This window comes from Octopus sinensis, linkage group LG5 (genome assembly GCF_006345805.1).
Source record: "Octopus sinensis linkage group LG5, ASM634580v1, whole genome shotgun sequence".
In the NCBI taxonomy this organism is placed as follows: domain Eukaryota; kingdom Metazoa; phylum Mollusca; class Cephalopoda; order Octopoda; family Octopodidae; genus Octopus; species Octopus sinensis.
Genome location: NC_043001.1, coordinates 46,173,468 through 46,189,984, shown reverse-complemented (window position 1 = coordinate 46,189,984; position 16,517 = coordinate 46,173,468). Strand labels below are relative to the sequence as shown.

Sequence of the window (16,517 nt, the reverse complement as noted above, 5' to 3'; positions counted from 1 at the left end):
GCCCGGTGTACCCTTATTAGACGAATAGTCATGATGGGTTTATTGGGCTTCATATATTTAAGTAACCCAGTATCACTTTGATGGCATGCACTGTTCTCTCACTCAATAATAATAATAATAATAATAATAATGATAATAATAATAATAATAATAATAATAATAATAATAACACTCTTTTACTTGTTTCAGTCATTTGACTGTGGCCATGCTGGAGCACCGCCTTTAGTCGAGTAAATTGACCACAGGACTTATTCTTTGTAAGCTTAGTACTTATTCTATTGGTCTCTTTTGCCGAACTGCTAACTTACGGGGATGTAAACACACCAGCATCAGTTGTCAAGTGATGTTGGGGGGACAAACACAGACACACAAACATATACACACATACATATATATATATATGTATATATATATACACACATATACAACAGGGTTCTTTCAGTTTCCGTCTACCAAATCCACTCACAAGGCTTTGGTTGGCCCAAGGCTATAGTAGAAGACACTTGCCCAAGGTGCCACGCAGTGGGACTGAACCCGGAACCATGTGGTTGGTAAGCAAACTACTTACCACACAGCCACTCCTACGCCTAATGATGATGCTGATGATGATGCTGCTGCTGCTGATGATGATGATCATGATGATGACCATAGAAGCAGCCAAATCAATGTAATTGACTGCCTACTTCCCTTAAATTTCAAGCCTTGTAATTATATAAGAAAAAACTATAATTGCTGCTATTGCTGCTACTACTGCTGCTGCTGCTATTGTTGTTGTTGTGGAAGTGGCAGTCATGGTGGTGGTGGTGGTGGTGGTGGTGGTGGTGGTGGTGGTTACTACTGTTTGTAACTGTTGCTGCTGTTGATGTTGGTGTTGATGTTGTCGTTTTCTTTGTCGCTGTCGTTATTGTATTGCTGTGCTCCAGTTCAGTCCAGTCCAGTACATTCTACTGACCCAAACCCCACCTCCTCCATCCACCACCACAACCACCACCCACCGTAACCACAATCTCCACTAGTCATTCCACCTTTCCCGCCGTACTCTCCTCCCCTGCCACGCCCAACTCCAGCTGCTCATGTTCCATCTTGAAGAGAAATATATCAATAATAATAATAATAATAATAATAATAATTAATAATGATGATGATGATGATGATGATGATGATAATGATGATGATGATAGTAACAGCCAAAGTTATGTGACTGTATGTCAATAAGTCATAGCAAAAATTATGTGTATGTACATAAGGCTGAGTGTGTGTGTTTGTGTGTACACGTATGCATGCATCTGAGTTTATGTGAGTGCATGGTCATGAGTCAGTATGATTGTGTGTGTGCTTGAGTGAATGAGTGTGCATGTGTGTACAAGTGTGTATGTATATATATATATATATATATATATATATATACGTGTACATCAGTTTGTTGACATATTCAAAAATGTTTGCATATATCTGTGTATGTATAAATTTCTGCTTTTGTGTGTATGTGTGTGTGTGAGTGTGTGTGTGTGTGTGTGTGTGTGTGTGTGTGTGTGTGTGTGTGTGTGCATGCATTCACATGTGTGTATGTATTTGTGTGAGGAGTGTTTCAGTGTATATTGCTACATTTATGAGTTTGCGTGTAAGTTTGCTCAGCTATGCTTCTTCATGTATTGCTATGTATGTATGTATACTTCTGTATGTGCTTCTGTGTATAGGTATCAAAGGTTATGTATGTGTATTATTTAAGTGTATGAGTTTGTATCTATACATATACATATATATATATATATATATATATATATATATATATATACCGGAGTAAGCACATAAATGTGAAACAAGGTGGAAAAAAGAGTACACAAATACCAGAGGTAGAGTAATATGCTTTATATAAAAGCAGCAGAAACATAGCAAAAGCTGTTACTCAGAGTTTCACGTTCGTCGAACAGTTTTGTTAGAAGAAAAATAAAATATTTATTTTAACAAAACCGTCCAACGAACGTGAACGTGAAACTCTGAGTAACAGCTTTTGTTAAATTTATGCTGCTTTTAAATAAAGTATATATATATATATATATATATATATATATGTATGCAAGCATGTAATATGTATATATATATATATATAATATATATATATAATATATATATATATATATATATATATTATATATATAATATAGAGAGAGAGAGAGAGAGAGAGAGAGAGAGAGAGAGAGAGAGAGAGAGAGATAGATAGATAGATAGATAGATAGATAGATAGATAGTCGACAGATAGATAGATAGATAGATAGATAGATAGATAGATAGATAGATAGATAGATAGAAAGATAGATATAGCTTTGTACGTATATGCATGTGTATGTGTGTATGTGTATGTGTGGCAGTGTATCAAGGTGTGTATATGTATGTAGATGTGCATGTATGTATACAATAATCCCTCAACTATTGCAGTAGTTGTTACATTCCAAAACTCCCTACAACAGATGAAAATCCATGAAGTAGAAACAGTATTAATTGTACTGTATATTTTTTTATTATCATTTTTATAATTTGTATATATCCATTTTATTATAAACGTAAAACAACACCACAGAGGAATCGACATAAGCTTGAATAATAAACCGCGATAGGTGAGCCGCAACAGGTGAACCGCGATATGGCGAGGGATTACTGTATATGTTTGTGTGTGTGTGTCTGTGTGTGTATGTGTGTGTGTGGGTGTTAAGCCATCAGCAGGGAACAAACATCAAACTTGCATGTCCAGGTTTCATTCATATCCGGAGTGGGAGAGAGAGAGAAAACTTAAATATCTATAACATCCCTTTCCTTCTCAGTTTGTTCCCTCCCACTCTCACTCTCTTTCCCCATCTCTCTTTTACAACTCTGGTCCTCCTCTTACTGTCACCTTTTTCTCTCTCTCTCTCTCGCTCTCCCTCTCTCTTTCTCTCTCTCGCTCTCTCTCACTGTTACTGCATCCACTCCAGTTTGGTCCACTGCAGATGACAATAGCAACCAACTGGGATAAACAAAAAGGTAACCATCAAGAGGAGAGACCGATGATACTGTAAGAGAGACCTAGGAAGACTAAGAGAAAGGGAAACTTAGTAACTAGGAGAAAGAGAGAGAGAGAGAGGGGGGAGAGACAGAAATACAGATTTTAGGGCTTTGCAAGAGATATTTCAGGATAGAAAGCAGAAGAGATTAAAAGATTAAGAAAGAACAAGTGAGACAAATACATATATATATATACATAAATACATATACATACATCTAAACATATATATATATATATATACATACATACAGACAGACAGACAGACAGACACACACACACACACACACACACACATATACTCAGATGCAGAGACAGGTAAGGGGGATAGAGAAAAGGGGAGAGAGAGAAAGATGAAGGAATAGAGAAAAGTAGACCAGACGTGAATAAGATAAACAAAAACAAAGAGAGATTAAGAGAAATGGAAAGACATTTGGCAAGAACAGCAGAAGAGGGCAGAAAATAACAGATGAAACTAGGAGAAACTGAAACAAGTGATTAGAAGAACTAGTAACAACAGTAAAAACCAGGAGAGACCAAGAAGACCTAGGGAGACCAAAGCAATCAAGAAGAGCCAGGAGAAACCAAGAGAAAAAACAGCAAAGACAAAGAGAGAGCAAAGAGAACAGAAAATGTGAGGGGAAACCAAATGAGACCAAAGAAATCAAGAAAGGCCAGGAAAGGCCAAAACACAAAGAAGTGACTAAGAAAACATAGGGATGATGAGGAGAGAATAAAAAAAGGAACGAAAGAGATTATAAAAAGTAAAACAAGATCAAATATATTGAAAGGAACTAAAAGAGAGAGAGAGATAGTAAGAAAGAAAGAGAGACTAGTGGTAAGAGCAGAAGGAAACATTCCAGAACCTCTGTGGTGTATTTTGCTTTTAGGAGATTCTTTGTCCCAAAATCAGGATGACTGGGTAAGTTGTATAATGTTTGATTGCTGTTGATTTAGATGTTGTTGTTGTTGTTGTTGTAGCTGCTACTTTGTTGTTTATTCTTCATTTTGATGTTTTAGGCGGTTTTATGAAACATGTTGATGAAAAATTCACATGTAACGGTTTTATAAATATGTGCAAGTGTGTATATGTTAATCTAGGTATATCAATGCATATGCATATACATGCATATATATGCTTAGGCAGTAAGTTCAGGCTGGTTATGCAGTTTAGAAAATTGCCTCAGTCCTTCTGTGTGGCACTTAGAGCAAGTTTCTTCTACTATAACCCCAGGCTGACCAAAGCTTAGCAAGTGGATTTAGTAGACTGAAGCTGAAAGAAGCCTATGGCATATGTTTCTACATACATACATACATACATACATACATACATACATACATACATGCATGCATGCATACATACATACATACATACATACATACATACATGCATGCATGCATGCATACATACATACATACATACATACATACATACATAAATACATACATAAATACATACATACATACATGCATGCATGCATACATACATACATACATGCATGCATGCATGCATACATACATACATACATACATAAATACATACATAAATACATACATACATACATGCATACATACATACATACATACATACATACATACATGCATGCATGCATGCATACATACATACATACATACATAAATACATACATAAATACATACATACATACATGCATGCATGCATACATACATACATACATGCATGCATGCATGCATACATACATACATACATACATACATAAATACATACATAAATACATACATACATGCATACATACATATAAACATACATACATACATACATACATACATACATACATACATACATACATACATACATACATACATACATACATATATATCAGGTTATCCCATAAGTTCTGCCCGAATTTTGAATAAAGAAAACAAGCGATCAAATGTTATATTTAAATGAAATTTAACCATCAATGTGCTTTCTCTGATTATCTATGTCTTCCTTCCATCTATTTACAAGCTTTTTAATCCCATCAATGTAAAACTCTTTTGGTTTCAAAGCCAAGAACTCTGAAATGTCAGTTTTGACCTCCTCCTGGCTTGCAAAAGTTATGTCCCCAAATGATTCTGTATGAAACAGATGGTAGTCTGAAGGAGCAAAGTCGGGAGAATAAGGTGGATGAGGAATTTTTTCCCAACCAAGCTCTTCGATCTTCTGTGATATGATCTTTGCAGTGTGGAGTCGTGCATTGTCCTGATGAAACATCACTCCTTTTCGATTCACTAAAGCAGGTCTTTTTTTCTTCAAAGCTTGGTTCTAACACTCTAATTGCTGACAGTAGACTTGAACATTGATTGTTGCATTAGGTGGTAACAATTCAAAGTGAATTACTCCTTTGCAATCCCACCAGATAGAGAGAAGAACCTTTCTCCCATGAAGTTCCCTTCTCGGTTGTGGTTGAGCCTTTTCCCTTTTACCAAGCCACTGTTTACGATGTTTAACATTTTGATAGATGATCCATTTTACGTCACCAATCACAAGTCTATCCAAAAAGGGTGAAATGAGTTTGGGAGAATGGAGAGAGAAGATGTCAACTCGAGATTTGCGGTTGCTTTTGGACCATTCATGAGGTACCCATTTTCCAAGTTTAGGAACCTTTCCAAGTTGTTGAAGATGACAATGAACAGTTGTATGGTTTGAACTTAGCTTTGTTGCCAATTCTTCAACTGATAATGCAGGATTTTCTTCAAGTAATGCCTCATGGAGCTTATCATCAAACTCAACTGGATGTCCTATTTGATCTTCATCTTCAAGGCTGAAATCTCCACTTCTGAATTTTGCAAACCATCTTCTGCAAGTTCTTTCATTCAAGCATTCTTTCCCATAAATTGAGTGTATGTTTCAAGTTGCTTCGGCTGCAGAGTTTCCTTTTTTTGTACGCATAAAGCATTATGTCCCTCAAATGCTCTTTGGATACTTCCATGTTAGAAAGGGTTTTAATCAAAGAAATTTTAATTCTATTATTCTGTAAAATAATATTTAATTAGTTTAAATGTACACAAATGCATAAAAATAATTTTTAATTCCATTAGACATTCTAAAATACTATTAAATTTCATTCAATTTTAAAAAGGGTAAAATTGAACAGAACTTATGGGATGACCTGTGGGGGAGGTAACAACTTGGGACCAATTCGAATTCAGCACCAGTTCAAAGAAATCGTCTGCACTTTGCGGCCAACGGAAGGCCTCCCGGTCAATCTCAGGGAAATTGAAGTCCCCCGCAACATACACATATGTGGCTGTTTTCATGGCAGCCGCCCTGAGGATATCAAAAAGCTGTGCATCTTGGCGATAATTTGGAGGACGGTAAACGACTCCGAGCAGAAGTGTTGACATGGTCATGTGTACATGCAGAAAAATACCTCCTGCTGAGATTGGTTCAAATCATCACAGGGATTGCCGATAGACTTGATCGAACATAAATCATCACACCCCCTCCACGGCGATTAATGCGGTCTTTGCGGAACAGGTTGTAGCCGGCTATGCTGAAAACTCCATCACAGAGTGCAGAGTGTGCCCACGTTTTCGTGACTGTGATGAAATCTGGGTTGATACTTTTGACGTAGGAGACAAAAAGATGCACCGTGTTACATAAACTACGGGCATTCAAGGACAGCAGTTTATATCTGGATTTCAGATGATGATATACAGGGGATGGCTGATTTGAACAACGCATTGCAGCTAACCCTGACAGCAAAGGGTTCTGGAAATATGTGCACTCAAAGCAGAGACCCCACTCTCCTGTTGGTCCCCTTCGCAATCCCCACACAGGACAGATTACTGGCAATCCCGAAGAATGTGCAGAAATCATTGCTGGATGCTATGCCGGCATCTTTACTGTCGAAGACCAAAATGTTCCATCATCATCACCACTGACATCGGACTCTATATCTTCTATGCAATTTACACCAGCAATGCTGCAACGCCACCTAAAGAATAAATGCAATTATGCCTCTCCTGGTCTCGATGGTGTTACATACCTACTTCTCAAACGCAGTGGGTACTTTCTTCTAAGCCAACTTTCTCTATTCTTCCAATTCTGTCTTGACAATGGTGTTACTCCAGAACAGTGGAAAACTGCCAGTGTCATCCCTCTGTTCAAAAAAGGCGACCGCACATCGCCTGTCAACTATCGCCCCGTCAGTCTTACCAGCTGCATCGCCAAACTGATGGAATCCTGTATCAGAGAAACCCTCTGGAACTTCGGGAAGTCTCACAGCCTCATCCAGCCGTCACAATTCGGATTTATTCCTAACTCCAGCTGCTGTAATCAACTCATCGAGTTTCTTGAGGATGTTACCCAAATCACTGATCGCGGATCCTGGGTGGATGTTGTTTACCTGGACTTTGCTAAGGCTTTTAACTCTGTGCCACACAAAAGACTTATGGTGAAGCTTTCTGCGTTGGGTGTAAGAGACGAACTCTATAACTGGTTAAAGTCCTTTATTTTCGGCCGAAAAGAGGTCATCACAGTTCTAGGACAGCACTCTTCGCCCTATAAGATGACATCTGGTGTGCCGCAGGGATCTGTTCTTGGCCCCCTTTTATTTGTTGCATATGTTAATGACATAGATGCCAACTTAAAGAATGCCACAGTGCTGAAATATGCAGATGACATCAAGCTGTACCTCGAAATAAAGAGGTCGAATCCTATACACTATGGATCTCTATTGCAAGTAGACCTGGACACAATGCAGCAGTGGATCATGGACTGGCAACTCAAGCTGGCTGTGGACAAATGTACCACCATGCATTTTGGGAGGAGAAACCCAGTGTCCACCTACTCCCTCCACAACACTAGTCTCAAAAAGTCTTCAAGTGAACGTGACCTGGGTGTTATTGTCGACAGTGATTTGCGTTGGACAAAACACATCGCCAAAATTGTCAAGAAGGCTGAGGGTGTCTTGGCATCACTCACCAAATCCTTTGTGAGCTGCTCTCCGGCTATCTATCTGCGGCTTTATATAGCTATGGTAAGACCTCACCTGGAATTTGCATCACCGGTCTGGAACCCCTATCTTGCCCAGGACATCAATCGTCTGGAAGCTGTTCAGCGACGTGCAACCAAAAGAATACCCTCCATCAGGCATTTGCCATATCCTGAACGCCTTACTTCCCTGGGCATGGACACATTGAAACTCCGACGTCTGGCAGCTGACCTGGCAGACACCCACAAAATTATCAACCATCGCACAAACAATAACACTGAGCACCTCTTCAAACTCCACCATCTAACACCCGTGGACATATTTACAAAGTAAGAAAACAGCACAGCTCCCATGACTTCAGGAAACATTTTTTCACGCTGAGAGTTACTGAAGCGTGGAACAAACTGCCGGCATCGGTTGTTAGTTGTCGGAGCACTGCATCCTTCAAGACTTCCATGCTTCCTGAGATTCGCTAACACTACACTTGATTTTCTCCCCTCCATACACACACAAGCATGTTCACTTTCCAGACATTTCTACATTACTGCATGTACTTTATATGCACTTTCTGACAAGTTGTGGTGCACCTGAGCACTGTATACAATAATTTCATTATTATTATTATTATATATATATATAAATATATATATATGTGTGTGTGTGTGTGTGTGTGTGTGTGTTTGTGTCTGCATTTCTCACCACCCCCACTGCTTGACAATAGGTGTTGGTGTGTTTATATCCCTGTGACTTAGCAGTTTGGTGAAAGAGACTGATAGAATTTGAAAAATAAAGTCTTGGATCAATACATTCAACTAAAAACCCTTCAAGGTGGTACCCCAGCATGGCCGCAGTGAAATGACTGAAACAAATAAAAGATAAAAGATATATACATATAAATATTCTTATAAGTGTGTGTGTGTGTGTGCATGTATGTGTCTAGATCTGTATGAACATTTGTATCTTTTTGTCTTGACATCACACAATAGTTGCAAGTGATCAGCATCATACAAGTGTGTTGTCCTTCATTTCCAATCTTCCATGGAAACATGTCTAGCTAAGGGGAAATATTACCTTACTTGAAACAGGTGAGGGTCGGTGACAGCAAGAGCATCCAACTGTAGAAAATGTGCCTCAGAGAATTTCATCTGGCTCATGCTGACATGGAAAAATGGGCACTAAAATTATAAATAGATAAATAGGCAGACAGAGAGACTGACAGCTATAGATATATACATTTGTAAGTTTGATAAGTGTCAATACACAAAACTCTTGGACTCTAATTGACTCTGTAATTTCCACTGATATATATGTGTGTATATATACATATATATACATATATATATAAATTATTCACTGTGGTGTTTATTCTGACCATATCGCATGAGGAGCTTTAAGGCGGGCAATTTAAACTGGTTGTGTACATACATGCATATATATGTATGTATATATGTTTGTATATGTAAGTATATCGTATGTTGTATATATATATATATATATATATATGTGTATTCATGTGCTATCTGAGAGTATTCCACTGATGAAGGCAGAGCATCTCTTATGCAAAGCCAGAAATCCAGGATCTCGAATTATCTAGTAATTTTTTTTTGCTAGTTTATTTTGTCACTGTCTTCTCTCCAAGTGCTATATGAGCATTTAATGTGGTTTTAGAGTCAAGCTTTGACTGCTATTTTCAGCGTAGTGGTATCTCTTAGATATCCTAAATTATAATTTTGTATATATATACTCTTTTACTCTCTTTTACTTGTTTCAGTCATTTGACTGCGGCCATGCTGGAGCACCGCCTTTAGTCGAGCAAATCGACCACAGGACTTATTCTTTGTAAGCCCAGTACTTATTCTATCGGTTGCTTTTGCCAAACCGCTAAATGACGGTGACGTAAACACACCAGCATTGGTTGTCAAGCAATGCTAGGGAACAAACACAGACATACAAACATACACACATATATATATATTTATACATATATACGACAGGCTTCTTTCAGTTTCCTTCTACCAAATCCACTCACAAGGCTTTGGTCGGCCCGAAGCTATAGTAGAAGACACTTGCCCAAGATGCCACGCAGTGGGACTGAACCCGGAACGATGTGGTTGGTAAGCAAGCTACTTACCACACAGCCACTCCTGTGCCTATATGTATATATATCATCATCATCATTTAACATCCGTTGTCCATACTGGCATGGGTTGGATGGTTTGACCAGAGCTGGCAAGCTGGGGAGCTGCACCAGACTCCAGTCTGATTTGGCTTGGTTTGTATGGCTGGATGCCCTTCCTAATGCTAAACACTTTACAGAGTGTGCTGAGTGTTTTTACGTGACACCTCACAGGCACTTTTACATTGTGCCACGTGGGTATTGATACATGACACCACACAGGTGCGTTTAGATGACTCCACACAGGCACTTTTACAAGTTGCTGCACAGGCACTTTTACATGGCACCTGCACAGGCATTTTTAGGTGGATCCACCACAAGTGCTTTACACCACCAGAAGGATCGGTCTCAACACTTCTACTGTGGAGTATATACACACACACACACACACACATGTACATATCTATATGGGCATGAGTGTGACATATAGTAATCCCTCGACTATCGTGGGTATTACATTCCAAAACCTCCCACGGAAATAATTAAAATCTAAAAAATATAAATATCTATTGGCCACAGAAACACATGATATACTGAGGAGTCCATGATATGAATTTACATATGGTAGCCAGAAAAATCTGCAATGTACTGAGTGCGCGATAGGTGAACCACGATATGGCAAGTGATTACTGTACACTCATTCGTCCACTCATACATGCATGCATATAAGTATAGATATTGATTTCAAATTTTGACACAAGGCCAGCAACTTCAGGAAAATGAGATAAGTCTATTACATTGACCCTAGTACTCAACTGGTACTTATTTTTACAACCCTGAAAGTATGAAAGGCAAAGTTGACCCTGGTGGCATTTGAACTCAGAATATAGAGATGGATGCAATGCTGCTAAGCAATTTGCACAACGTGCTAACGATTCTTTTCTACTCTAGGGACAAGGCCCAAAATTTTGGGGGAGGGAGCCAGTCGTTTAGATTGCTCCCAGTGCACAAATGGTACTTATTTTATCGACCCCGAAAGGATGAAAGACAAAGTCAACCTCGGCGGAATTTGAACTCAGAATGTCAAGACATACGAAATGCCGCTAAGCATTTTGCCTGGTGTGCTAACGTTTCTTATTTCTTTATTGCTCACAAGGGGCTAAACATAGAGAGGACAAACAAGGACAGACAAAGGAATTAAATCGATTACATCAACCCCAGTGCGTAACTAGTACTTAATTTATCGACCTCAAAAGGATGAAAGGCAAAGTCGACCTTGGCGGAATTTGAACTCAGAACGTAATGGCAGACGAAATACTGCTAAGTATTTTGCCCGGCGTGTTAACATTTCTGCCAGTTCACCACCTTTATGAGTGTAAATATTAACAATATTTTTATATATAAATATTTTCCTCTCTCGTGTTGTTTGCTCTGTCATTCCAGCAAGGAAAGAGAAAAAAAGATTACTGCACTACAGTTTAAGATCTACTTCTTATTACCCTAAGACTTTATGATGAGTCATTATTTAATTAGACCTAATAAAAATTATGTTCGATCATTTGGTTATTCATCTACTTTTGTTAGTTTGTTTCTGGTAACACAGGAGAATACACAGACACAGACACACATACACACACACACACACATGCACACACAATCATATACATATTTGTGATGATATATAAATGTATGTATATATATATATATATATATATATATATATATATACATAAAAAGCACCATTCAGGCGTGATTGTTACCAGCGTCACCTTACTGCCATGGGAAAAAACATTCGATTGAGGTTGCCACTGCCGCTGGACTGGCTCCTGTGCAGGTGGCACGTAAAAAACACTATTTGAGCACAGCCGTTGCCAGTACTGCCTGACTGGCCCTCGTGTCGGTGGCACGTAAAAGCACCCACTACACACTCAGAGTGGTTGGCATTAGGAAGGGCATCCAGCTGTAGAAACTCTGCCAGATCAAGATTGGAGCCTGGTGCAGCCATCTTGTTCGCCAGTCCTCAGTCAAATCATCCAACCCATGCTAGCATGGAATGTAGACGTTAAACGATGATGATGATGATAATGATGATATATATACACACACACATATACACACACACACTTGCACTCACACTATCATATACATATCATCATCATCATCATCATCGTCGTCATCATCATTTAACATCTACTCTTCATGCTGGTATATGTATGAATGTATGTGTATATATAAGAAATTGGGATGACAAAGGAATAAACGATTATGTTATGAACTTCCATTGGCTTACAGCTGTTTCTGCTATAAGGTGCAATGGACTCATAGATCAATGCTTGAGTATCACAATATAGCTTCATCAGAGCTTCAAACACTTATACACTTATATATATATATATGTATATATAATCCATATTCAATTAATAAAAGAGGTCTATATGTAATCTTTTATTGTTTATCTTTTTCTCTGATGATATTTTGTTTATATCTTATAAATGCAAATGAAAATTTAAGCATAATTTAATGAACACAAATGGAAACAGCTATAAGAAGTAAGAATTAGCAATTTATTAATAAATAACTATCAACTTTCAACTTCTCATTTTTCTTCTATTAATTGAATACAGATTACATACATAATATATACCTATTGATTTAGGGAAATTTATATTTCTCAAAAATATTAGGTACAGAACCAATGTTTTCTTGGATGTAATCATCCCTTTAAGAGGTTAATATATCTTCTAATCAACTACATGTATATATATTATATTTATATTTATATTTATATTTATACTTATATTTATATTTACTTGTATTTATATTCTCTTTTATATATATTCTACTTATTATACAACATTACTCTTTTATGTACACTTTTTTATGTACATTCCTTTATGTACACTGATTTGTTCTGCTTTTTATATTTAACCCTACAGTCTCTTATGTGGTGGTTTAATAAAGTATGTGATTGAGTATTATCTGGTAATTGATATTTGATTTAGATGTATTTCTCCATTTTCTTATCTTGTATGTATGTATGTATATATATATATATATTATATATATATATATATATATATATGCCTGTCTGTGTTTGCCTTTCAAGTGCTGTGTTTTTACTGAGATCTCCCTTTTAGTAGAAAGAATAGCTATAACTCTTTGACTGCTATTTCTAAATTCGGTGTGTGGTGAGGCAAATCGTTGCTAAACCCTTAATTACTTAGTATATATATATATATATATATACACACACATATATAATCACCATCATCATCTTTAACTATCTACTATGCTGGCATGGACTAGACAGCTTAACACGATCTGACTAGTTTGAAAACTACTTCATATCTGCTTTGGCATGGCTTCTACAGCTGAAGATCCTTCCTAACACCAACCACTGGGTACTTTTTTCATCACATCAGCCCTAGTATCTGGTTATGGAAAATATTACCTTGCTTGGAAACAGGTGATGGTTGGCTGGCGACAAGAAAGGTATCCTGCAAAAGAAAATTTATTTTAACTAAATCTCTCCAACCCAAATGGGTACGCAAAAGTGAACATTAGATTGATGACAATGACAAGGTGTAATTAAAGAAGAATTAGCTGTTATTTCTAAAACAAAAAGATCAAGTGGCCAGAGAGAGGTTGCATTATTGTTTCACGCTATAAGTTATTATTTTGTTGTAGTACCTGGGTATTTATTTACACCTAAGCCCTTTTCTTCATCAAAAGTTGAAAGATGAAAATATTGGTATCATAGCAACAATAGCATTACACTATACTTCTGTATGTCTTTTCTATACATTATTCCTGTAGAGCAGGAGTGGCTGTGTGGTAAGTAGCTTGCTTATGAACCACATGGTTCCAGGTTCAGTCCCACTGTGTGGCACCTTGGGCAAGTGTCTTCTACTATAGCCTCGGGCCGACCAAAGCTTGTGAGTGCATTTGGTAGACGGAAACTAAAAGAAGCCCATCGTATATATGTATGTGTGTGTGTGTGTGTATGATTGTGTGTCTGTGTTTGTTCCCCCAACATCGCTTAACAACCGATGCTGGTGTGTTTACATCCCCGTAACTTCATTTGTGTTCAGCAAAAGAGACTGATAGAATAAGTACTGGGCTTACAAAGAATAAGTCCTGGGGTCGATTTGCTCAGCTAAAGGCGGTATGGCCACAGTCAAATGACTGAAACAAATGAAAGAGTAAAAGAGTAAAAGAACACCCTCCTTCATCATTTGGAGGACCTCGTTTGGTGAAGCTGCAGAATCTGGGTACTCTGAATGGTCTGCTATTGTGTTGTGGTACTTACAGCTAGATAGTCTATATATCACTGAGGTACCTACTTACAGCTTAGAAGATAGCACTTCACAGCTACAGCTACCTAGATCAAAGTATATTATACTTTAATGTGATACTTATGTACTACTAGGTGAAGTATACCTCAGTGTGGTACCTTCTTAGAAACCAGTTCACTGTAATTTATTGTGGTAAATACTTAAAGGGAAATGAAACGCACCTTAGTGTGGTGGCTTCTTAGAACACAATACATTGTACCTACTAAGAGCCATATATATTTCCACACCATTACACAACATAAGACTAATTCACTCCTACATTACACTCTACTATATAACACTTCACCATATTTCACTACTCTCTTAACCTTTTAGCATTTCAACCGGTCATATTCAACCAAAATATTCTACAACTTTTATGTGCAAATCAACCCTACAATATCATTCTAAAAATTAACAGTAACCACATCAAAATCTCCAAGCTACAAAATAGTACATGATTAATTCAAAACAATGTGAATTAATAAGCACTATTTTTGACAGAGTAATCTGAATGCTAAATGGTTATGTATACCTCACTTTGGTACTTATTTATAATTTGCTGTACTGTACCTCACCCTGGGACCTATATACAGCTAGGCAGACTGTATTTTTACTGTAATACCTACTTACAGCCATGTGAACTGTATATCATTGCATCAACGTTGTATCTGCTTAGAGTTTGGAATAATGAATGTCACTGATATGCCTACTATACAACTAGGTAGATTGTACTATGGTGTGGTACCTATATACAGTTAGGCAGACTGTAATTTTACTGTGATATCTACTTACAACCATGTGGACTGTATATCATTGCATCAATGTTGTACCTGCTTTGAGTTTAGAATAATGAATGTCACAGATATACCTACATATAACTAGGTGGATTGTACCATGGTATGTTATCTACATACAACAAGGGGAGCTATGCCACACTGTGGTACCAGCTTACAGCTAAGTGGAACGTGCCTTAGTATGGTACCTACTTAGAGCTAGGAGGCGCAATGGCCCAGTGGTTAGGGCAGCGGACTCGTGGTCATAGGATTGCGGTTTCGATTCCCAGACCGGGCGTTGTGAGTGTTTATTGAGCGAAAACACCTAAAAGCTCCACGAGGCTCTGGCAGGGGATGGTGGTGATCCCTGCTGTACTCTTTCACCACAACTTTCTCTCACTCTTACTTCCTGTTTCTGTTGTACCTGTATTTCAAAGGGGCCGGCCTTGTCACTCTCTGTGTCACGCTGAATATCCCCGAGAACTACGTTAAGGGTGCACGTGTCTGTGGAGAGCTCAGCCACTTACACGTTAATTTCACGAGCAGGCTGTTCCGTTGATCGGATCAACCGGAACTCTCGTCGTCGTGACCGACGGAGTGCTTCCAACCAACCAACTTAGAGCTAGTTAAACTCAACTGTTCAAAGTTCATTTTATTGGTCAGAGACAGAACAGTGTGGTGATGATAGGATGCAAGCTACTAATTTATTTAATTGGGGAATCCTCTCAATTAAATCAACCAACCACATTCTCCATGTTAGTATCAAAATTATCAACAAACCAACTAGAGGATATCAAGGAGTTTGCTTGAAATACTAAACACAGCAGCCAAATCTCCCTCAAATCATTCAGTACTGCCTTAAAAAAAAAAGAGAAGAAATGATTGGATAATGTTATTCCTGATATACAAAGACAGGTTGGTTATAGCTATTCTGCCAAGGTCAACTTTGCCTTTCATCCTTTCAGGGTCGATAAATTAAGTACCAGTTATGCACTGGGGTCGATATAATCGACTTAATCCGTTTGTCTGTCCTTGTTTGTCCCCTCTGTGTTTAGCCCCCTGTGGGTAGTAAAGAAATAGGTTATAGCTGGAATGATTTTACTGATAGGCTTGCTTGATCAGGGTTGCCCTGGGGTTATGCAACAATGACAGCTAAAACCCGTTTCATCCCACCTCATCCACCCAACCAGGAACTATGCTATTAGCAACACCATACTTGTATATGTTGTTACCAAGGTAACACAACACAAGTTTTATTTATTATTTTTTTTTATTTTTGTCTTTCCTGATAAG

At 37.9% G+C, this 16,517-nt stretch overlaps 1 protein-coding gene across 3 annotated transcripts in view; it reads left to right on the top strand.

The window, feature by feature from the left end:
* Nucleotides 1–16,517, top strand: part of LOC115212136 (WD repeat-containing protein on Y chromosome-like) — a 130,579-nt gene that overhangs the window by 25,402 nt on the left and 88,660 nt on the right. The window contains exon 1 of one of the 3 annotated variants that reach the window (XM_036503395.1): nucleotides 3,340–3,959. The exons of the other annotated variants lie outside the window; for them this stretch is intronic. Within the exon in view, the coding sequence (XP_036359288.1) occupies nucleotides 3,952–3,959 (8 nt within the window). The 5' untranslated portion in view covers nucleotides 3,340–3,951. Of the gene's footprint in view, nucleotides 1–3,339; nucleotides 3,960–16,517 lie in introns of those variants that run through there. 3 annotated transcript variants of the gene reach the window in all.